Here is a 26,240-nt window from a genome sequence, read left to right as displayed (position 1 = left end):
ATAGTAATTGTTAATTATTATAGTATATTCTTTGAAGTTCATAAGCTAGGCAATACTAATAGTCATTCAGTTATTAATGAGCTTAAAGGTACATTTTCCAGACAGGGTATCCCAGAAATACTTGTCTCGAATAACGCCCAGTACTCATCTCAACAGTTCAGTAATTTTGCCAAAAAAATCGGATTTCAAACATACTACTTCCAGCCCACATTACCCACAATCCAACGGGTTAGCAGAAAAGACGGTTCAAACCATAAAGCGTATGTTTAGTAAATGTAAGACGGATGGGACAGACCCATTCTTAGCTCTTTTGGAGTACCGAACAAATTCACTGAATAATGGTTATACACCCTCTCAGTTGCTCATGTCTAGCAAGTTAAGGTCAATTTTGCCTTCCACCCTCATGGAATTGATTCCTCAAACCCCTGATTATGATGACATTAATTTATTAATGATTTATTTAAAACCAATGAAAATGTTCCATTATATAATTGTAAGAATGATTTACCAATTCATTCTGAACCAATATTACATAATAAGTCTGGGCTAGATGTTGATACTCCTCCACCAAAACTAGCAAACACAGAAAGTAATAATTTTGAGGGTCAAATGTCCAATACAAAACCTACTTCTGAAAATACAAATGTATACATTACAAGATCAGGCGTGGCTGTTAAACCAAAAATTATGGAATCCATGTTACTAACCAAACATGAACTATTATTATTATGTTTAATTTACTTTATTTGCTGACTGATAGAATTCAGTATCATATATTAAGACATTTCTCAGAACGGAGCAGATCAGCTATAAAGTCAGCCTCATAAGAGTAAAGGAATAGGTCAGCAAGTAAAGGAACACAATTTGTTCCCATTGGAATGCCGACCGTTTGTTGACACACGTCCATCACACTGGACAAATATGTTGTCGACTACAAATTCCAGCATTTTATAAACATCTTCCTCTGTATATTAGGAAGATGATTTGGAATTATTTCTTACAAAGTATGAGGAATCTCTACCAAGAACTATATATTTGTATCTATGTTTATCATCTTTTTTGGAAAAACAACGATGTATAATGTTTTTAAGTCGGGATTTTAACTGAGTATGGGGAATAGAAGTATACAGTGTTGAAAAATCATAGGTTTTAATGCTATTATATTCAGAAAATAGTATTGAATTGATAGTCTCCAAAAAATCTTCCGAATTTTTCAGGATCCACCTTGAATTAATACTACTACGGGAGTAACAAGTGTTGTGGAAGGACTGTAGACCCTCTCTGACAGTTGTGAGTATAGAAGTTAAACGTTTTGGAAGAGTTTTGGTGGTGCATTTTGCAGATCTAACTATGAAACGTTGTTTGTATGGATTCTTGTGGAGTTTAGGAATCCAGTACATAGACGGTAAATCACAATCATCGTCCTTGTTTGAGAGACAATTCTGTAATTTGTTGTGATAATTTGTATACAGGTATTTGACCTTTAATTTACAACTGGATTTGATCATCTTCATTACATATCACCATGACAACAGGACTCAAAAAAGATACCACTGACCTACCAACAGTTCCAGAAGAAACACCTGAAGAATTTGAGACCTTGTTAAAAACGTTAAAGGCCATGAAATATAATCCAAAGGCAGATAACCCACATGAGCTAAAGAAGTACATGAAAGATTATTTGGCATCAGAAGGAGAACTTGAAGTTAAACTTGAGCCTCAATTACCAGAACCAATTGTTAAACCGAAGGTGAACCGACTGACCTTACCTACTGGATTTCACATCAAGCCATCCACACCGCTGTCTACAAGTTACCCCAGCCACCAGAGTTATCCGTATTTTATGGATCTGAGACGAAGGGTGACGTCTCGTATGACCTTTGGAGACACCACGTACGATGCCTGTTGAAGGTTAAGATTTACAACCAAGATATGGTCCACAACAACATTAGACAATCGTTAAGAGAAGAAGCGGGAAGAGTTGTAATGAGACTTGGTGTAAATGCTACCATTCCACAGATACTAGCCAAACTTGACAGCATTTACAGAGATGTGGACAAGAAAGAACAACTGCTGGCTGAATTTTACAGTGCCCGCCAAAGAGATTGAGAAGATATTACAAGTTGGGAGTTGTCGTTTAGAAGACATAATAGGGAAAACACAAGAACTTGGACTGGTTGAGCCACATGAGGTTGAAAGAATGCTCCACTTGATGCTATGGACAGGACTACGTCAAGAGACATAAGTGGCCATAAGTACGACACCATCAAAGGATTCGACAGACTTAGAATAGCCTTACGACAAATAGAGAAATACCACTTGCCACCAAAAGATACAGATAAGTCGAAGCCCAACACCGCCAAGGCTGCTGCAACACCATCCGAGAGATCAGAAATAGATAGAAGAACTGGAAGGGATAGTCCAACAGTTAGTGCAGAAAGTTGACCACTGCCACCAAGATACAGACATGAGGAATGATAGAAGAAATAGACGAGAAGGTTCAAGATGGGGATCTCGCCCGCCAAAACAGAACTGGTAACAGCGACAACAATCGAATACACAAACTCAACAACAACCATCGACAACCCAAGATAAACAATAATCAGCATATGACCAACAACAGGAAACATATGAACCTCAGTGTTACAGATGTGGACAATATGGCCATCTACAAATAGGATGTCGAGTAAGAAGTGACCATCTAAGGAAGAATATAAACTTGAGGAAGCCTACTACAAGGTCCGGTTTTAGGCTTAAGCAGAAGAACAGGACATGGTCCCAGTATCAAGAACAACGTAGTACGTACCACACTAAAAGGATTATTTGAACAACCAACAGAGACAACAGTATTGTTAGAAGTTAAAGAAGTTCCATCACTCCTTGATACTGGTTCCACAGTTTCAACCTTATGCGAGTCGTACAACAAGAAACATCTCTCAGAGTCAACACCGCTTAAAGAGATTAAATTAATATTGGACATATAGTGCGCAGGAGGAATGCAGTTACCATACCAAGGTCACATCGAAGCCAATATTTCAACACCTGGAATCAACAACTACCGGACACATGTTTTACTGATAACACCAGATAGTATCTAAAGCCAACATGTACCACTGTTAATAGGAACCAACATACTGGACTCTATGCTTTTTGATCTACAGAATGAACATGGAGAGATTTTTTCAGAACGCCAACTTAAAGACACCGTGGTATCTCACCTTTCGATGTATTATGTGATTATTATTATTATTTTTTTTATTTGTTTTTCATAGCCAGGATTTTACATCATAACCCTATATCACCACCGGACCAGGGTGTTACAGGGTAATAGAAAACAATGTTATAAGTATAATGACCATGTTTTTCTATTATTATAAACAAAATTTATCAAAAATGAAACTCAATATATAAAAAAGATAAACCTTGCACTCTCACATTCATACTTGCAATTTATAGACTGTTTTGATTCATATATGTTACCATGATTTCATCTTTTTTGGAAAATGTTTAATATAAATGACAAATCAATAAAAATAACATGTAGTCAACAAAAACTATTTACAGTTATGATTTAAGGAAAAACATGATGTATAGGGGCCCAGTATCTTTCATATGACAATAACTTATTGTTTTTCAATGCAACATATTTTTCAAGTTGTTGATACTTTTTTATAACTCTTTTCAATTCTACAATATTTGGTTTTTTTTCCTTGAGTTTACACTTAAAAATATAATTTTTGCAATCAATAATAATAAGTTCAAAAACAACCTGTCAAAATTTGACTCTAGGAGAATTTCCATCTTATCAACTTCAAAATCTACATAAAAGTTTTTTTAAATAGCTTTCGAATAATACCCAAAATTGGTGTGTTATAGAACGATAAAAAATAAGTGTTCAATTGTTTCTACATCTGTTTTACAAAATGTACAATGTTTAGTATCCTTAAGATGAATTTTAAACAATAAATTATTTGTTGGAATTATTCTATGTAAAAATTTATACTGAAAATTTAGTAAATATGTGTCTTTGCAACACTTCCGTAGTACGACAAAGAAAAATGACCGATGAGCTTTTTCCTGACCAACAACATTTTCCCACTGAAAAAAATTCTCCGAAGGTATATGTAAAATGTCCCTGATCATATTTTTATACACAAATTTATTTTTTATTTTCTTTAAAAGAGCTCTCAAAAAATGTCTTCATCAACAAAATTGTTTAAAGAAATGTCATCAGACCTTTTCTTCAAACATTCCTTTATATATTTTGGTATTTTAGAAATAAGACTTTAGTACTTCATAAAATTATTTGTCAAGTTTATCCTTAAATTTAAGAAATGACATAAATGTTTTGTTTTGTTTTGTTAAGATTGTATACATACTGTATGCTAAACTGTTTCCAACGAATGTAATATAACAATTCTGCAACAGGTACAAAATTTAATACATCCAGAGATAATATCTTTCTCAAATTTTCTTTAGTACAAGGTTTTGCAGTGTAAAAATAAAAAAAAAACACATCTCTCCAAAATAGTTTTTTTTGTATAATGCAACCTCCTTTATTTTCTCTTTCTCAAGGCTCAATACCCTTTCACCACCAAATGATTTTAAATCCGACATGATTAATTTTTGCCATCCCTCATCCGAAATGTCAATAAGTCTTTTAATCTAACCAATATTCAAATATACACAAAAGGATTCCAAATGTATCATTCTTAGTCCTCCCTGTATAATATCACCAATCAATGTTTTTCGTTTCAACCGCTCAGATGTGATTATTTATGGAAAGACGTATGAGGAACATCTGGGAAAGATCAACTTGGTCTTCAACAGAATAAGGGTAGCGGACTTGAAGCTGTCACCGAAGAAATGTGAATTCTTTAAGAGAAAGGTAAAGTATGTGGGACATGTGGTATCAGAAGATGGAATAGAGATTGATGGAGACAAGACCGAAAGAATAGTGAATTTGCCGAAGCCGAAAACACCAGAAGACGTCCGAAGATCCTAGGCTTCATTGAGTACTACCGACGTTTTATCCAGAACTTTAGCAAGGTAAGCTGGCCATTGACAGATCTCATGCCAATACCATCTGGTAAGAAACAGAAGAAGATTCCAAATGAGAAGAGAGAATGGAAATGGGGAAAAGAACAAAGCCAAGCATTTGAGGCCTTGAAAGAAAAATTAGTCACATCATCAATACTTGGCTATGCAGACTACTCTTACCCTTGAGTTACACAGACGCGTCAGGTGATGCTTTAGGGGCAGTGCTGTACCAGGATCAGAATGGTCTTAAAAGGGGTCATAAGTTACGCCAGCCATGGATTGAATAGAGCTGAGAAGAACTATCCATCACAAAAAGAGAATTTCTTGCGTTGAAATGGCCAGTATCGGACAAATTCAAGGACTACCTCTATGGCCGGAAGTTCACTGTACTAAACAACCCTGTCACCTATGTATTGACCACAGCGAAGTTAGACGCCACTGGGCACAGATTGTTGGCCGCCTTGGCCACTTTCACTTTCGACATCAAGTACCGCCCCGGAAGAACCAATGCTGATGAGGATGCCTTGAGTCGCATACCAACCGACACAGATTCTAACGACAGATGTATTTACAGCGAATCAGTCCAAGCCATCTGCCATTCAGTACTTCCAAAGACCTATGTGGAAAGTTTAGCCGTGTCACCAGAAGTTGTTAACACATATTTAGACAGTGAACCAGAGGGAACAGACATTTCTGAACTGATTGATTGTTAGGAGATACAGGCAAAAGTCCCAGTACTGAAGATGTGCATAAATTCCATCAACATCCATAAGAAGCCAGCAAAAGGAGAAAGTAGTAGTAATCCCCTCATCAGGTATTACAACAAGCTGAGAGTAATTGATGGTATACTTTACAGGGAAGTTACAGTCAACGAGGAACTCCAAGACAACTTGTGCTGCCAGCCGCTCATACCTCAACAGAACTCCAAGCTCTCCACAATGATATGGGCCATCCTGTAAAAGACAGAAAACTATCTTTACTTCGAGACAGGTTCTACTGACCAGGGATGTATAAAGACACAGAAGACTGGATTGAGCATGGTGGAAGACCCCAACGAATCAACGAGCACCATTTGTACCAATAGTCACTTCCTCACCACTGGAATTAGTTTGCATGAATTTCCGCACCCTTGAGTCCAAAGTCCAAAGGAGGTTACCAGCATATCCTGATCATCACCGATTACTTTATCAGATATGCATAAGCTATTCCAACCAGAAATCAACTCGCCAAGACAACAGCGGAAGCCCTGTTTAATAACTTTCTGATTCATTATGGCATTCCTTTGCGGATTCATTCCGATCAGGGTGCTAATTCTGAAAGCAAGGTTATTGGGGAACTTTGTCAGCTCACCGAAATGAGGAAGTCCAGGACAACCAGCAATCATCCAATAGGCAACGGGATGTGTGACCTTGTTAAACATGCTAGGCTTACTGGACCAAATTAAAAGGCCAACTGGAAAGCTTATGTAGGACCCTTGGTACATGCCTACAAATCTACTCGCCATGAGTCCACAGGACAAACACCTTACCTATTGATGTTTGGACGCAACCCAAGACTTCCAATAGATGTAACCTTTGGACTCCACAGACACGAGAAACAGTTCAGTACCAAGCTTATGAAAGATCTACAGGAAAGATTGGCCCAAGCATACCAGTTAGCAGCTGAAACCACAGAGAAAGCAAGGGCCAAACAGAAGGAAGGTTATGACATAAAGATTAGAGGTGTAACCATAATGCCTAGGGATAGAGTACAGGTGAAGATTGTCGCATTCGATGGATAAGTTAGCTGATAAATGGGAGCAGGAACAGAGAGAAGATGGCGAAGGACGAATTATAACACTGCACCGAAACCTTCTGCTTCCCATTGGATATGCAACAGCAGAAAGACATCCCCTATACCAACACCAAGACAGAAAAGACCTATTCTTGCCTAAAGAAAGAAGAAACAGCATCCCAGGGAGACAGAACAGGACAAGACAGATTCAGTGCCACCAGAGCAGATACATCATCTGATGAGTAGGCTGGATTTGTCTACATCAATGAGGAAGGACGAGGAGACCATAGCAGAATACTGAGGTAGCTGTGATAAACCGACATGGAGCAGATTGGGACGCCCGTTCTTTATCAAATATTGATGAAGATAGTTCACAGGAAAGCGCGCTAGTAAATGAAGATCAGAGTCACCAGGAAGTGCCATCTGATGACGAGTCTGCAGAAGAAACCCCTGTTTCTGTTCGTCAATCAAAATGACAGCGCAGACCACCAGCTTGGTTTACATCTGGAGAGTACGATACCAGCAAGGCTGCAGTGCACCGCGACACCAGAACTGATTAGATGAAGAAGTTGGAATTTTTAACTGATTTAGCTAAATCTGAATTATTTTCAGGGTTGTAGCAGGAAGCAGGAAGAGCCATACTGGAGTTTCTAAAGATCCCCAACTATAACTCACCTGATAGCAAATGACGAGACGTCACTTTCCGGGTGGGGGGAGTATGTGGTAGAGTGTATTTTTAGGTAGATATGATTAATTAGATATTTTATTTAGATTTTTAGAGTGAAACAGTTATTTTGTTCATGAATGATATTGATTGTAATACTTATTTATTGTTTAACTGATTGCATTCATTAAATATCAAATTAGATCTGATATTGAGTTTTTTTTAATAAAGATGATTTTATTTACACTGTAGTTTGTCAATAAAGTCATGGTTCAGTGACTACAGGTTTAATATACCTATAGTCATGGCTCAGTGACCACTGTTTTTTATATATAGCTATGTTTACTAATTATAACCATCTATTACCATTACCTTCTATTGCAATCTAATTTTCGAACTTCTGATTGGCTGCTGGATTTTGGAGCGAAATCTCTTTGTCCCTTTGTTATTAGGCAGAACTGGAAAATTGGTCAGACATAATGGACATCTTATTTACTTTGTCCACCTGAATGAATCTTTGACATCAAGAATCTGTTTTTACCTTTGGTCAATTCTTGAACTGATTTACATTATATCTAAGGTTAGTTTCCCACTAATTATGAACTAATAATCCAATTTAATAATATTTAGTGTGAATTTGGTATGAATCTGTGAATGTGTGATTCCTGGATGAAAATGAGAATGATCCCTGTGTGATAGTTGTAAAATTGAAATAAAACATTATGTTAAACCTTAATAGATTGAAATAGTTTAAAATATAAGAATAAAGGCAAAAATAAAGATATTTACAGTAAAATAATAAATATGATAAATTTAGTAACAGTAAAGTTAAAAATGAGTTAGCATAATTTATAAACAGAATATTTTTATATGTAAATAGAGTATATGGACAGAAATATGATTCTGATATTTTCAGAATGCAGTTTTGAGTAAATATAAGCTATATTTTGAATAATGACAGTATTTTGAAAATAGCTACACTTTTGTGTATATGGTGAGTTATGATTTTAATATTTGTTCCTTCAGATTTATACCTATGTACTGTTTCCACATTTTGATGTTGATGTTGATAATGATCTGTAAAAAACATTTATTGTACCATGCAATAACCTTTACACCTCATGTGAGGTAGGTTTTGTGTCGTTGTGCTGTTAATAATTTATTTTTGCTTTGTTTTGCTGCTTTTACTAATATCGCTTATTGTGTGCTAATTTATGTCAGCATACAAATATGTTTTTGCTATAATTTTTGCTTTGTATTATTTTGAATTTACTAATTTTGCAAGATAAGTATGCTGAAAATTGACTCAGTAACTAGAAATAATATTTATTGACACTTGTTCGTTTATAGAATCTGCATAATGTTCATATTTTGAGAACCATATTTAAAACCGTAGCATTTCTATGGGTTTAAGTAATATCTCTATGATTTTGTGTAGTAATTTTTGGTATTTTTATATTGGATTCATGATTTACCTTGAAAACTAGTCTGAGATATCTCTCTTTAGACTGAATATTGTGTATTGTATTTTTAGGGTATTTTTACTATTGCCAAAGTCAAATCAATAAAGCATATATAGAACCCTAGCCGACTGGTGTTTGTGATTTTGCCTAAAATACCACCGGTTACATGAAGTCTGATTTTATAACACTAAAACTGAAATTCTTATCAAGAAAGAAAATAGCTGCTGAAAGGGACAAAAGACGAATAAACAGTTTTTTTAAACTGCATCTTAAAATGTTTTGGTTTGTACTGACAGAAAAATTAAAATATTTTAAAATTACAATTATTTCAATCAATCTTAATAACACCTAGTTAGGAGCAGATGAATCAATCGGAGTCCTTTTTTACAAAGATTGCAAATTACATTATAAAATCATTTGGGCTAAATGCATGATTTCACAATAAATTTGTAGTGCTTCGAAAAGCAGAAATACTTAATTCTAGGTAGGTAGAAATACTTCCAGCCAGTCTATTCAACTCTTGTTGCTTCTACATTGTGAAATAATCATCATAGAAAACACACTTCTTTGTCATGTTGTTGTGCTGAACAGAGACGTAGTTGATTTTCAAGCTGCACATTATGACACATTCTACACTACCATGAACATTTAGAGATTCTGTATTTGGTTCATGAATCAATCGGTTTAAGAACTCAGGATTAAGAATCCCTCTTTTAAACATAACACCGAGAATCCAAACGACCGAATATAAATTAAGATATATTTGGAAAAGACTAACACCTATATCTTGATCAGCCATGACAAAAGTCTCCTACTGAGAAACTTTTTCGTGTGTTACTATGGTGTCATTGACGATGGTTTTGTTGTAAGTGAAAAGAACATTAAATATGCAAGATAAAACGTTTATTTATTCAGTATTTATGTATTTGTATGGTTCATTGGATGTAATCATACAAAATGTAATATCATATGTTATATAATACTGCAAAATTAAAACATCTATCTATCTATCTAGGAATATATCATGAAAGAGATGACTCCTAAATACTTAAAGTCTAAAACGTTTGGAGTACTCATAACAAATAGGCACGTATTTCTCCAATCGCTATGTCAAAATTCATTATTTAAAAAATGAATTTTCATAGAATACTTGTTAAATATTCATAGGTGTTTACGACCAGATCGTTTAAATGGTTAGCATTCAGGTTAATATAAGGGTGTTAAAACTTGCGAAGCTGCAGGGAATTCATATAAGGAAAATGGTTAAGGAATTGTGACAGTAAATGTCAAATCATTAATAGTTTGGTCAAGTATATACACTATATCAGTGATTGGTTCGTCTTTGAATTGAAAGTTTTGATATTCCAAAGATTGCCGACTTATAGTTGCTTTACAATAAACCTCACCTTTTTTCTAGAATAGCCTCGAGGGCATATAAAAACGGATATGGTGGAGTACAAGTGCACCAGCTTATAACCTAAATCCAAAGTAGTACATACTTACATGTACATCATCCAAAGTCAGGGTTTTGATTCAGCTTCATTTCCTCAAAGTGAGGGAGTGGAGGTGGACTCAAAACCCTGGAGGATGTAATACTTAATGATCACCAAAAGGTGTTCAACAAGTGTAATCACACATTTCAATTTGCTCTGAACGGCCCCAACTACAAAAGTAATGAAATCGTTGGTGAAACGACAATAATTGTTCACAATCAATCCAATATGTAACATATTGACACTGAGAAACATTACGTCAGCGCCCAATGGAAGACGAGAGGGTGTGTTGACTGTCCGTAAAGGGAGCACCAGTAATTAATCCATTTTTTTCACGAAAAACAGGAAGGCGCGCTAGGTCTATATATGCCTTTGTTAATGGAAAGACCAATTTCTCCTGATTGTGGGCAGTTCCATAAAAGAAGACGAAAATCCATAAATCACTGAAGTATAACTTTGTATAGCAGCCTTTGAACCGAATTAGTTTCCTTTAAGGAAGAGCTTCTGATATTTCGTTATAAAAATTACGAGTTCGGCTGTTTCGGGAAGTATCTTAACATATTACATTCTATCTAATTATTTGTTTTTCTTCATGGAACCTGGAACCTTTATATTAGTCAGATATAATTTAATGTTATTTTTTTTCAGTATTTATCATGATCAGTTATACTAATTTGAAAAGGTGTGAAAATAGAAAATTCGGAGGAAATTATAAATAACAAATAAATATGATAAATAAATTTTATTTAGACTCGGCATAAAATACATAATAAGAAACATAAACTCTTGTGACCTTTTGACGGACATAACATAAAAAGTATGATGGCCGCCGGAGAAGGTGGTGTGTTCACAACTCTCCTTTTATCTTGTATTTTTCTACTACAACTTCAATTACTGAAAATTACTACTACAAGTAGCATTATTAATCGAAGGCGTTATATTTTTTAAGATCAGGAGCCCCAGTACGTAGGTGTTTAGATGAGATAATATCAACACCTGTAGCTAATTTTACGAAGTAATTTAATAACGATGCGCTTTTTCTAAAGAAAATTGACGGAAAACAACTTAAAAAGTACGAAACAAGTGCTTCCCTTTTCATCATCTGTTTTCATGATCAATAAGACGATATGACTGATTGAACGATCTAAGAACAACTTCATCATTATTATTGAGTTTTGTTCTTCGTTATAATTCATAGGAGCAGCACGGTGGGTGTCATTTTAAGCAGGAACTGTTCAATAGTGTTGTTCAATCAGTAAAAAATATCAATTCAATATCTTGTGGTTAATGACCTAAAAGATTGCAATGGGTTGATCTATATTCTGTGATAAAAAAAATGGCATAATTAAGCAAAACAGTATTACAGTATTATAATATAGTATATCAATCATTTTAAAATCTCCACATACGTTTGTACATCAATCGAAACAAATCAATTATATTATAATTCAGGTATTCTACATGAATAATCCCATTGAAGTAGAAATGTTGAAGACTATCCTAGTTAATGATCTAAGACTTAAGTTTTGGTGTTTAAGGAGGGAATTAATATAAAGTGTGACCAATGCTTTTACAGGTAATTAGTTACTGAAAATCTCAATCGTTTGATCAAACAAACTGACTTGAACCCCACTACTGTTCAACCATCCGTAGCACCTCATCTTAATTACCCCAATTTGTTTTGTGGGTGTAGTTTTTTATGCATCTGTATTAAAGTCAAACAATTTAAAGTCTTACTTTACAAATATTGCATTTACAAACAGTAAATTATGCGGAGTAAATGCAGGGTTTCATAGTAAAGCCCTCAGGTTCCCAAAACAGTAATAATTAAATATAGCTATGTAAAAGTACTTCGTGCCATTCTGTTCAATAATTGTTGCTTCTACAATAAGTGATATAGTCATAATAGAAAACACACTCCTTTTCAAGTATTTATGCTGAACTGACGCATAGTCGATTTTATAGCTGCACGTTCAAACACATTCCACACTACCATGGACATTTATTGATGTTATATTCTCAGTTTAGAAATATACTAAGATTAACCAGATTTAAGTCAAGTAATCATTGTCTCCGCATAAAGAAGATGAAAAAAAAATGAGTATGGCATTATACTGCCAAGACCGAGAGAATCTTGCTCATTGGTCTTAGTTGAGCATAAGTAACACTTCATATTTATTTGCCCATGTTACAATAGTACGTGTGCAGATATAACCCTCTTGCACCCGTAACTCATCAATCAAAATGTACTTTTCAGGTACCCTTATACCTCCTATTAACGAATCCTTTTGTCGCCAAAAAAATAAACAAACATTTTATTATTTTTTGGCAAATTGTATACTTCATTAAGGTAAAAGTTCATTTTTTATTCTTCGAACTTTCTATAAAACGAATTATTTGACATATATACATATATATATATATATATATATATATATATATATATATATATATATATATATATATATATATATATATATATATATATATATATATATATATATATCTATATATGTGTGTACTCTTACCCCACCGAAAAATCGCTTAAATTGACATGTATATTTTCTATGTCAAAAACCCTGGAGCATTTATACCTCAGTTAAATATGGCTTATTTGGTATTTTAGTATTACATTCATTGAGACGTTCACGTTACCCATTTACCATTAATAATTGATATAATTTCATTAATTTTATTTTCTATTTTTTCTGTCTGCATTGTATGTTAATATTATTAATTTTCGTCTTTCGTCTGTCGTGCGTTTAAAGGTACGATAGGAGCGTTTGTTTAAACGCACGATAGAAGCGTTTGTTTATCGTGCGTTTGGTGAGCATTTAGCGTGCGTTTGGGTATCGTGCGTGCAGGAAACCTTAACATCTCAAGGAGTGTATCACAGTCAATACTTTTAGGGTTCTTTTGATTATTTGTGAAGATTTTTGTAGCCAGAATTAAAAAAAAAACGAAAAAAAAACAAAATGGATTTTCAATTTCCCGTAAAATCTCGGATGAGTTCAACTAAAACGTCTCAATTTAGGTATTACTCGATAGATATTTTAATTTTCCACATAAATAAACCACGAAAAACTAATTTTCAAGCAATGATTACCCCTAGATAAATGGTCTCAGTATCAGTATAATTCGCATTCACAGCATACTGACACAGCAAAACGTTTTAGGCATTCATGATTAAGATAATAATGTAGCCAAAATATCTGATAAATGCAGGCGCTAAGATTTGCTTTTTGGGATTATAATTACCATAACACCGTAAGAAAGGGAATTTTCAAAACTGAAGTATTTCTTAAATATTACTTGTTATTATTTTTTTTTCAAAATACCATAGTTTAAACAAACATTTATGTGATACTGTACATTTATATAGTGTCTTGGCTTCCCAGTGAGTCCAGATAATAAATCTTTGAACATTTTCAATCAATATTTAGAATGCCGACATTAAATAACTCCAGAAAGAAATATCTAATCCCTAAAGCGTGGGGTTTTTCGTAACCTATCGGTGTACCTGGTCCATGATTCCAGTTTCTAGTACAATCCGAGTTGCTCATTTACTTTTATTACTTTATATGTATTAGTTTGCTTATTTTATATTCTTTTTTGTGTGTGTCTATTTTCCATGTCTGGTCTTTGTCCCTGGATTACATTCTTTTGATTTCCGTTAGCATCTTGGTTCCCTTGATTACTCTTTACCTTAAAGTATATAAATACTTTCAAACAGATATAACAAATACTTATTTAAGGTTTGAAATTAATTTATCCAGGCGTTTTCAAGAATTGGTGCAAGGTTTCAAATCTGGACACTGCCCCTTTTTTAATTACAGTTCCATAACTTTGAATCTTCTCTAAAAAGTAGACAGACCATTATAACCAATAACTGTGAAGTTTTAAGTACATGTATATTGAACAAAACCTTCTAAAATTAAACACCATGGAAGAGTACTTATGGTGATCTCGGCAAGTATTTACTATTGTGTATTACGGTTATATTAAGCTGGTTATTTGTTGTTTCATCAATCCTTTCCTTTTTCTATCAAACATGTTTACGACAGACGGACCATAATACGATCGGGCGTCACAGCCATGAACAAATCAAGGGAAACTGTTCAGGTAAATTTATGAGGTGAGTCATTTTTAATATTTAAGAAATTTAAACTATCAAGTAGATAATTTAATTTAGTAATTATTTACTGCACTTCATTGTACAGCTTCTAAGAGTGACGGGTGTTACTGGTAGTTATTCACTGCACTTTTATTACAGGTACAAAAGCTGAAGGGTTATACATTTAGTAATTCACTAGTGATGTACTTCATAGTACTTGTGCGTGCTAAGAGTGAAGGATAACACTTATTTGTTTTTTTTTTTCATGTGATTCATAGGACGTGTATAAAGGTTGAAGGTTTTTTTTTCTCGTAGTTCTGTTTTTCAAAGATTCTCTCAATTAAGATAATTACAAAAGACATCAGAGAGAAGGTTAAGGTTGATATATGAACTTACTATAATATAATCCATTAAGTACATGTATTAATATATGTTAAGAAATATTTAATTTCATATTGGCCCTGTTATAGGCTTGAGGTCTATCATATTGGTCGAAGCTGTCGTATTGGTCACGAGGTATCGCCGAGGGCCAATACGGCTGTCGAGGCCAATATGATTGACCGAAACCTATTACAGGGCCAATATGAAATTACATATTTATTGACAATTTTATTAACCAACTCAACTAGATGATTTGTAGAACAGTTGTTTTCGTGTTTTACCAAGAACATGTAGGTTTATTTGCATTAATCAGTCTGAAATATCCTATTTGTATCAAATGGAAGATTTTTTTGCGTTTCTGCAGCTTTTAGATCTGGTGATTGATCAAAGTTTATGAAATCCAATTCTAACTCAAAATGGCGGGGTCAAACAACCGGAAGTTATGATGCCGTATTGGCCCTGGTTTGATCCATATTGACCCTCTTTTTTCATATTGTCCCCGTACAGATGCCCAGTTTGAATTCATATCAATTGGTCAGTTTTTGACATATTTTAACGTATTTTCGGTAGTTGGTTAATAATTTGTCATACTTGAATCTGATGTTCACCATGTCATGAAAATTATAGGTAAGCATTTTGAAGGGTATTCCATATTTACACTGTAAAACATCAGAAAATAATTCAGACTTAACAATTGTGTGACTATCAGGAAAAATATATTATAAAAAGCATACATTATAGTAGTAATTCAAAATTTTCTATAACAAAGGTCTGGTTTTAACTATATGAACAACCTATTCTTTTCAAAATGCTTCTTGAAATGCATTCGACACAATATTTCAGGACGTAATTGATGAAATTACATCAAACGATTATGATATCGCAGGTGTGAATGCACTGACTGTTGTTTTATTGATGGAATCTGTATTTATTATACCTGACGATGAAATGAGTGTAAACAAATAACTCCAAACAAATGTAAAGAACAATATATGAATCCTAGACAAGCGTCTACAGACTATAAAAATAAACACAAAGTAAAAAAAACAAAACAAAAAAACAAGTAACCTTCTTGTACGTTTGCACCCCGGTAAGAGTATACATGAAGTTAGTCTATTTGACATATAGAAGGAGATGGAATGAATCTACGAATATCATGCCATTTATATTGGAAGGATGGACGAACAACCAAATAATAGTCTTCGGATAAGTCTGGTTGTTCAGAAGCCCAGTTGAAGTATGTTAGTTCGTCCCCATTGTCGTAGTACCAGGTGTTGCTATTTTCTCTTCTTCCTTGGATAAATGCAGTGTCGGAATCGAGATGGGTTTGAGTCTCTGAAAATATTTATTCATTATTATCATTCTTCCTGTTTTTTTTTTCTTGCATTTTGAAAATAAATATAATCACTCAAGTAAATACACCAAGTGAATATTAAACTTATTACTGACATATTCCACTGACCAGGACAATAGTTTTGGTGGTTGAGTGGTGGTTAAAACATAACAAGAATAATACACGAGTAATCAATTTATGAGAAATTTATAAGGCACAACAAGAATCATGATTAATTGGTTTGGAACATTGCACTTCATGCAGTTATCACGATAGGTTATATGATGTGATCACCGTACTGATTGTTTTGGTTTATATTGTACATGGAGTGTCAATCTAAATGAAAGTGCTTTTAGTATTGTAATAAGGGTTATGATATTACCCTCCAGCATATTCCTGAGACATTCTTGTTTATGTTTGTTGTCAATTCTTGCCAGCTCACCCCCACTTTGTGTGCAACTCAGCGTAGCCTCTGCATGAGTCATGAGAGTTTCATTCAGACGGAAGCAGAAAGAGACGCAGATTATGGACCACATTACCCCACTGTATCTTCCACATAACGCATTGTTTGATCTACCACCTATACACACAAAAACTATAATTAAATATTAAAATACGGCGTTTACCATAGAAATGGTGCCTTATGTCTTAAATAATCTCTGCAGTCGTTTCAACATTGCTTAATGTCTTAAATAATCACTGTGGTTGTTACTTTTGAGGCCGGTTAAAAACTACAATAACCAATAATTATTATGTTAGAATAATTGATTCCTGATGCAAGCGCAAATCGCAAACCAAATGACTGGCTGCCTGATATCTGAATGTCTCATACACATAAAATAGTGAAATAAAAAAATAAACTGTAAAATGTTTCATTTTGAAAAAAAAAATGCATTCTGATAACTAAACCATTTAAAGATATAACTTAATATCAATGAATACAAATGTGAAAATAAAATAAATCGATGAATAGCGATAATTTCTAACATTCCCGCTCCACCTTCGATTATTGATTATATCAATGGTGCACTTATAAAAATCAAATATAAAATATCGACAAAAACTATCGACGCGTCAGCAGTGGGTTGATTCAATGATAATATTTAAAAATTAATGTACAATTCAAAATCTCAAATGGATATATTTATATATGAGTTTATGTTATCTTCCCTGTATCAATTTGATCCGATGGAGCAGTGTAGCGAATAGAGTCGTCACATTCTGAGACGTGTTATATATATATATATATATATATATATAGATATAGATAGATATTTGATACATTCTACATAATATATATATATATATGCATTCTGGTAATTAATAATTCATTTGATTGATATGAAAGATCAATCAAGGGAACCAAGAGACGACCAGAAATCAAAAGAAAATTCATGGGATAAAACAGACATTCAAAACAAAGAACATTAAATAACCAAAATAACACGTACAAAAATAAAAGCAAATGTGCAACTCGCACTCCGTCAAAAACTGGCAGCATCGACCAGTTGCACTGAGCGTCCTCTTCTTTTCTAGAAACACCCGTTGAGTTGCTCATAAAATGTACAGTCTGGAGTAGACGAAAGAGGAAGGGCAAAATATAACACGGTAAAAAAAGTCTTCTCATGGTGCAGATTGATACACCGTAACGACTCTTGGATCCATGATGAAGCCAAAAAACTTCTTTAGTGATGACTTCAATATTGTATCAACATAACCCTGTCCCAGAAACCTAATTGTATGAAGTCGAGCACGTAATCAAGTCTGCGTAGTTAATGCAAGCTCTGGCATAACGCATGAGTTGTGATATGAAAATTCTATATTCAGATGCAGACAGGATGTTGCCATAGACGAAAGGAAAAATGATGTGTTATTGGGTTATTATTTATAAATTAATTGATTAATATACGTCAATAAAATCCCAAAATTATGACCATAAGGTATATTTGACGTTAGGCCAACGTTTGTTAAAACCGCACATTTGCTAATAAAAATGTTATAAAAAATATGCACTTTTACATTACAAAGATAATTAACAGAATACTAAATAAAACTAATTAACTGGTTTGGAGTACCCCTAACAATAACTGTAGTTAATGACAAAGTCCATGTAAAGCTAATGAAAATACGACATGGCCTGTCTAGAAGAACAGATGAAAAAATCCAACTGCAAACCCCTTGGCGATTAAGACATACTTATTTTGTTTTTGTAGTTCATAATATACTAGAAATGTATCTGCATCGGCAAAATTTTAAGTTTGGTTTAAATATGCTGCATTTGCATATTAGAGATATAAATGGGATTGAACGGTTATAGTAATAATATAGTAATAGTCTGGTGATAGTAATCGTATAGTAATAATCTGGTTATAGTAATCGTTTAGTGATAGTCTGGTGATAGTAATAATATAGTACTAGTCTGGTGATAGTAATAATATAGTACTAGTCTGGTGATAGTGATAGTATAGTAATAGTATAGTAATAGTCTGGTTATAGTAATAATATAGTGTAATGGAAGTGACTTTAATCTGTTTACATGTACATATGGTTTTGCTATTATCAAGTGATTACTATATGATTTTGTTATGGATATAAACAGTAGTGAGCTGAGCTCAGAGCTTTACATTCAACTGTTGAGTCTCTTCATTTTACATATGCTTAATGTGTTTGAAAATGAATTTTTTAATAACATCTGAGTAAAATTCGTCGCTTTGATTGGTCAATTCAGCCGGCATTTAGTATTTAAGCGAGTTCATCAGCGGTTTATCGCTTCTTCTATAGATAGCTATTCATATGTGTAGCACACCATCTCTACGCTTTAAGGCTGTTAAAGTCTGCGCATTCTTTGCTTCTAACTTATCTACGTTCAGGGTGTTAGTCAGTCACTTCCAGTTGCATTGTCATACCGGTTAATTTTGAAGTTATTAAGCGTTATTCATTTATAAGCGATATGCACCATTGTTTTATATCAAAGGCTTTGTACTTAGACAAATAAACTATTTGTTTCAAACGGGAGTTTTAATTTAGAAAGTGTTACAGTTACAGAGCCAAGTGAACGAACGTACCACATTACAGGGTGTACTGTATGAGGTTATCAAGTCAGAATATAAGTAGTTTATATTGAAATAAATATATGGAATCTGTTTAATACAGAGAGTATTCATTGATCAGTACGCTAGCGCAAGCACACACTTAACACCGTACACTGCCTATTGCACATTTCAAAGTGTTAATTGGCGAATTTTCACTAAGCAACTTGCACATACAGACGACTCCATTTACAACAGTAATAGTCTGGTTATAGAAACAGTATAGGAATAGTCTGATTATAGTAATAGTATAGTAATTGTCTGGTTATAGTAATAGTATAGTGGTAGTATGGTAAAAGTCTGGTGATAATAATAGTATAGTAGTAGTCAGGTTATAGTGATAGTATAGTAATAGTCTGGTAATAGTAATCGTCCTTTTCCTACAGGATTACAACAAAACATGTACACTTTTAATTAAAATGACGATACTAATGATATGTAATTAACATTCTAACTAAAGGAGATACATGTAGTAGAGTAGTAAATGTATCTCATGAAACTGTTTGTTATTAATCATCATTTCGTTTATGGATGATTCTCATTTTTTTATAATTCCTTCTGGAAGTTATCCATTTTAGTAAACGTAAATATTGAACAAAAATATGTAGATGAATCTAATCAGAAATTATTGATTCTGTATTCCTATTTAATTGTTTTGGTAAAATCAGGCTTTATGCTAATTTAGACCGTGATAAAATTGGAATGGGGTTATTTCATTACTAAGTCCTCGACCTATATACGACATTTACCATTAAAGATGGACGGTGGTCAAATTCTAAACTAAACTGGCGTGACCCCTCCTCAATTGTGAAGCCTGGTTTTATAACACTAACACTGAAAATAGCTGCTTAAAGGAAAGAAAGACCAATAAATAGATTTTTTAAACTACATGTTAAAATGTTTTGATTTCATTGTACTGGCAGAAAAAGAAAATATTAATTACAAGTATTTCAATTAATCTTTATAACATTTAGTTAGGAGCACCTGGATCAATCGGAGCCCTATTTTACAAAGATTGCAAACTACATAAGAAAAAAAAAAGGTCAGCAAATGATGATTTCATAAAAAATTTGTCGTGCTTCCAAAAACAGAAATACTTAACTCTAGATAGGTAGAAGTAGTTCCAGTCAGTCTCTTCAAAACTAGTCGCTTCTGCATTAGTGAAATAATCATCATAGAAAAAACATTCTTTCGTCAAGTTGTTGTACTGAACAGAGACGCAGTCGATTTTCAAGCTGCACATTGTGACACACTCTACACTACCACGAACATTTACAGATTCTATATTTGGTTCATAAATCCGTCGGTTTAAGAACTCAGGATTGATAATCCCCCTGTTGGACCTAGCACCATGAGTGCAAAAGACCGAATATAAACTAAGAAATGTTAGGAATAGACTAACGCCTATACACTGACCAGCCATGACGAAAGTAGTCTCTAACTGCAAAACTATATCATGTGTTACTATTTTTTTTTGTAACGGAAAAGAACATCAAATATGCAACATAAACATTTATTTATTCAGGTAATTGTTCATTGAATGTAATCATAGAAATAATATGTATGTTTTAATTGCAGAATTCAAACATATACCAATCTATCTATCGATATATCGTGACTGAGAAAATTCCTAAATACTTAATGTCTAAAAAAAGTTCTGGAGTACTCACAACACATAACAATATTGAAATAGGCATGTTTACGACCGGGTCGTGTAAATGGTTAGCATTTGGGTTCATTTACTGGTGTTAAAACTTGCAAAGCTGCAGGAAATCTATATCAGGAAGATGGTTAAGGAGGCGCGACCGTAAATATCAAATCATGAATAGTTTGGGCAAGAATATGCACTATATCAGTGATTGGTATATCTTTGAATTTAAATATTTGATATTCCAAAGATTTCCTGACGTATGGTGACTTTAAAATTGACCTTACCTATCTATTATAGCCTCGAGGGAACAGGAAAACAAGAACGCATATGGTGACGGGCAAGAAGTGCACCAGCTTATAACCTAAATTCAAAATAGTAAATTCTTAATGATCACCAATAGGTGTTCAACGAGTGTAAACACACATTTTGATTAGCTACGAATGGCCAAGGCTACAAAAGTAAAAAAATCCATGGTAACAGAATGACGATGATCATTCATAATCAAACTGAAATGTAATATAATGACATTAAGAAACATTAATTCAGGAGCTGATAGAGGACAGGAGGGTTGACTGTCCAAAAAGGGAGCGCCAGTGATTTTCTTTCAATTAAACCATCTTTTTTTCCGAAAATTAAAACGGGAAGGCGCTCTCCCGGTGCGTTGGGTCTGGATATGCCTTTGGTAATGAATTTAACAACATCTCCTAACTGTGGTTAGGTGCATAAAATAAGACGAAAATCTATAAATGTTCGAAGCACAACTTTGTATAGCAACCTTTGAACCAAATTAGTTTCCTTCAAGGAAGAACTTTTAATATTTCGTTTTAAAATTAACATGCTTTTTTACTGATTCGAGAGGTATCTTAACATATTACATTCCATTCAATTATGTTTTTCTTTAGAGAACCTCGAACCTTTATATAAGTCAGATATAATTTAATGTTATTTTTTTTTCTTCAGTATTAATCATGATCAGTTATACCAATTTGAAGACAAGACAAGACAACTTTATTGATAATCACAGACGCAATAGGTGTACAATAGGTCACTATCATGCCAAATCACACAACAATACATAAAATAATCACAAAACATAAAAATAATGCACAACACAGTATCAAGATATGAAGCATCTAACGGAGGAAATGTTGGTTTTCACAGCAATTTAGTAAAGCTTCTAATAAATGATGCCAAATTGATGTACAGTTATTCATGACAAAGTTCAAGAAATTTTTTTTTTGTAATTTTTACATCTGCGGATCTATAGTATAATATTTTGGGAAATATCTATCTCGAATTTCTTTGATACTTGTATGCTGACACAAAAAAGACCATCTACCTGTTTCGAACGGTATGATTCTAACTTAAATTCTTTTTTGAATTCGAAATACAATTCGCCTCTTGAAGAGCACTGAGAACCAATACATTTTTATCCATAGGTTTTGATCATTTACGATAAAAGTAAGTCTTACATCGTTTAGGACGGACTTAGCAAATGATATCCAGGTAATGTTATTCGGATTTCAGGAATGCAAACAATAACTTATACATGGTAGATAATAATTTTTATCGTCAGTCAGTAAACTATTCAAATACAAAATAAGTCTGCATTTAATTATTATTTCCATAGGAAATCTGCGTAGTTCACCTTAGACCATGTAATTTGGGGTGCTATTCCTAATTTTTTAAATGCTTTTACAAAATTGAAGGTGTAATTTATCATAACTATCTGTTTTTTTTTCAAAAACGCATATTTCTAAACCATATATCAAATTCGGAGTAAAATAATTTCAGCTGTAAATCAATGGGAATATTTTTTTTATTTCCTGTAAAGAGCATATAAAGCCTTTTGTGATTGATAAACCAACTTTTTCCTCGCTTTGCAGAAATTACCATTAAAACTGAAAAGTATACCAAGGTAAGTACAAGAATCTACAGTCTCAATCTCTTCACTACAGATGTTGAAATAGTGCCTAGGTAGGCTTAAATTTCTTATACTAAAACCAACTTTGGACTAATATTAACTTAAAGCTGTCAACTTTCACAGTATCTCTCAAAAACGTCAAGTATTTATTTAACCCCTCTTCCGTTTCAGACAAAAGTGCAGTATCGTCTGCATACAAAATGATAAACGGCTTTACAAATAGTTGTACTTTTCGTGACATAAAATAGATAAATTATTCAGTGGTTCCACGTTATGTTTAGCACAATAAATGCTTCAAAGTCATTTAAAACTCTGAAAATAGAAAAAGTTCAACGTGCACCCTATTTTACTCCAGCATATGAAATACAAAAAAAAAATAGTATATTCTTTCCTAATTTGACACATGTTTTTATATTCTGATACATATTAAAAATGAAAATTAATATTTTTATTTAAATCTTCGATTTCAATACTTTTTGCCACAATCCATCTTTCCATACAGTGTCAAAGGCGCTTTTGAAACGAAGGAAGAAAAGAACAATAAATAGTTATATGAATATAGGACAAAAATGTTATCAATTGTAGAAAACCCTTTGCGAAAACCTGTTTGTGCACTGTATATGAGGTCAATTTCTTCTGAAAATTTCTTCGGATTATTATTCAGTACGCAGAGAAAGTTTTTTTGAAACTCGAATTAAATGTAATTCCCCTGTACGTGTTTGGGTCATCTTTGGAATCTTTATTTATATAAATAACTAATATAATAAAAGACAACAAACTTTCTGGTATTATTCCTGTATCTGAAATAATACTAAAATAAACTAACATACATTGGCATCATTTCCTCTAGAGTATACTTCATATATTCATTCAATATTTTATCATTGCCAAAATTAAGCTTTCGTAGTTTTCAGACTTGAAACTACTTTTCTCGTTTCCGACTCTAATACCGGGCTATTTAGATGGATTACAGCTTTCTCACTTACGTTTTCATTTACGATATCATTTTGTTAGTCAACATCATTTTCTATGTCATCAGTTTGATTCAAATTTTTTAAAATCTCATATAATGTTTCAAGTGATTATTAGATTTTTCGTCATTTTTCATTTGATTTATAACATTTAATATTTTTAGTGGAGCCCGGGTTGCTCATTTACTTTTGTTACTTTGTATGTAATATTTTAGTTGCTTTATGTCCTTTGTTGTTTTCGTCTGTTTTGCATACATCTCACTTTACATTCCCTTTACAAAACAAGTCTTGACACTCCTGTTTCTGACCTCACCTCATTATTATACAGAATTGTTGCCATCATGTTGGATTTTGGTTTCCACAGACTCTTTAAATCAGTTTGTGTGAAAAGTCAAGATGAAAAAAAAACGATCATTTCTTCCACTAGCGTTTGTCAACAAAGGTATAGATGCAATTAATTTGGTCAACATCCTCCATCACAAAAACGTTACCAACAAACTTCCCCCATATTTCAAAGACAAATCCATACCAATTATTTCATATTCCTATACTTCACCCATTGCATCCAAAATTTTCAATTATAAAAGGCCATTGCAGAACCTCGAGACTGCGGACTTCAAGCTAAACCACCTGACTGTCAAATATGGTCCTTCTGGTCACGTCGTTACAGGAGATTTAACCATCATCAAAAACGAATCTCTGCGTAATGTCCTTTCTAAGGGTCCCAAGTACCATGAACCACACTCCATAAATTGGAATTATAACTCTAAAGTTCTTATGTATGCCGTCGAGGACTATGCAAGAAAATGGATAAAACGAGAACAAGAAGACATTGATTCTCTGTCAGACTGGTTAAAGGCCGTGAGGTCTTTAATTTTGAAACGAATGGAAGTTTTAAGTAGATCAATGAGTGCAAAGGCTATATCGGTTTTCAAAGATCCCGACGTAGCAAACACATTGTCTACTATACATGATAAATATGTTGTCGTACCAGCAGACAAAGCCCAAAACAACAACGTTTTACATCCATTGTTTATTATCAGAGGTAGAGGTAGAAAAAATAGCAGTGATAAGACCTATACTGCTACCAAAGAAGAGATTGTGGGAAACCATAAATCTGTGCTATTCTCTTTTGGTCTCTGTACCAAGAACGATGATTGTGATTTACCGTCTATGTCATTCTTTTGATTACCGCTATAACCTTGGTTCCCTAGATTATTCCTCCAAAAGAATCCATACAAACAACGTTTCATAGCTGGATCTGCAAAATGTACCACCAAACCTCTTTCATAACTTTTAACTTCTATACTCAAAACTGTCAAAGAGGGTCAACAGTCCTACCACAATACTTGTTACACCCGTAGTGGTAATAATTCAATGTGGATCCTGAAAATTTCGAAAGATCTTTTGGAGATAATCAGTTCAAGACTATTATCTGAATATAACAGCATAAAAACCTATGATTTTTCAACACTGTATACTTCTATTCCCCGTACTTAAAACCGTTATACATCGTTGTTTTTCCAAAACAGATGGTACACGTAGATACAAATATATAGTTCTTGGTAGAGTTTCCTCATACTTTGTAAGAAATAATTCCAAATCAACTTCCAAATATACAGAGGAAGATGTTTACTAAATGCTGGAATTTCAAATCGACGACATATTTGACCAGTGTGGTTGATGTGTTTTTCAACAAACGGTCGATTTTCCAATGGGAACAAATTGTGCTCCTTTACTTGCTGACCTTTTCCTTCACTCTTATGAGGCTGACTTTATAGCTGATCTGATCCGAAAGAAAGAATATCGTTAAGCTAGATCCTTTAATCTCAGTTCCCGCTATATAGATGAGGTATTATCTTTAAACAATCCTAATTTCGGGGATTTGATACATCGCATCTACCAAAAAGAACTTGAGATAAAAGATACTACACACACTGTGAAGTCAGCCTCATATCTTGGCCTACACTTAGAAATCGATGGTAAAGGAAAAGTATTGACCAAACTTTACGACAAACGTGATGACTTTTCATTCAAAATTGTCAACTTTCCTTTCATCTGTGGCAACATCCCTTCAGCACCTGAGTATGGAGTGTTCATATCACAACTCATACGTTATGCCAGAGCTTGCCGAAACTACGCAGAGTTTTTGTATCGCACTAGAACTCTAACAAATAGCTTCTGGAACAGGGTTATGTTGTTACAAGATTGAAGTCATCACTACAGAAGTTTTATTGTCGTCATCATGAACTCGTGGATCGTTATGGTGATTCCATCTACACTATGAAAACTGATTTATTCAACAGGTCATAGTTTTCCTTTTCTCGTTTGTCTACCCCGGACT

At 33.5% G+C, this 26,240-nt stretch overlaps 1 protein-coding gene across 1 annotated transcript; it reads right to left on the bottom strand.

Moving 5' to 3' along the window:
- Positions 1-14,681: 14,681 nt before the first annotated feature.
- On the bottom strand, positions 14,682-16,840 carry LOC148609066 (galactose-specific lectin nattectin-like). The gene is made up of 2 exons (XM_088541170.1): positions 16,644-16,840; positions 14,682-16,263 (listed from the first exon to the last, which is right to left on the bottom strand). Exons 1-2 carry the CDS (start codon positions 16,795-16,797, stop codon positions 16,037-16,039), a joined length of 381 nt encoding a protein of 126 aa, XP_088397296.1. The 5' UTR covers positions 16,798-16,840; the 3' UTR covers positions 14,682-16,036.
- Positions 16,841-26,240: the final 9,400 nt, after the last annotated feature.

The sequence above is a fragment of the Perna viridis genome, chromosome 8 (assembly GCF_037379345.1).
Source record: "Perna viridis isolate PV_CMFRI_1.1 ecotype Kerala chromosome 8, ASM3737934v1, whole genome shotgun sequence".
NCBI classification, from domain to species: domain Eukaryota; kingdom Metazoa; phylum Mollusca; class Bivalvia; order Mytilida; family Mytilidae; genus Perna; species Perna viridis.
The sequence above is the reverse complement of the archived record's forward strand: the minus strand, read 5'-3'. Positions and strand labels throughout refer to the sequence as shown.

Bases quoted from the DNA above. Each gene is read 5' to 3' on its own strand.
- LOC148609066 (XM_088541170.1), bottom strand. From the start codon at position 16,797: ATGTGGTCCATAATCTGCGTCTCTTTCTGCTTCCGTCTGAATGAAACT. The intron at 16,264-16,643 runs GTAATATCATAA...AAATATTTTCAG, and splicing joins TCTCAGGAATATGCTGGAGG to AGACTCAAACCCATCTCGAT.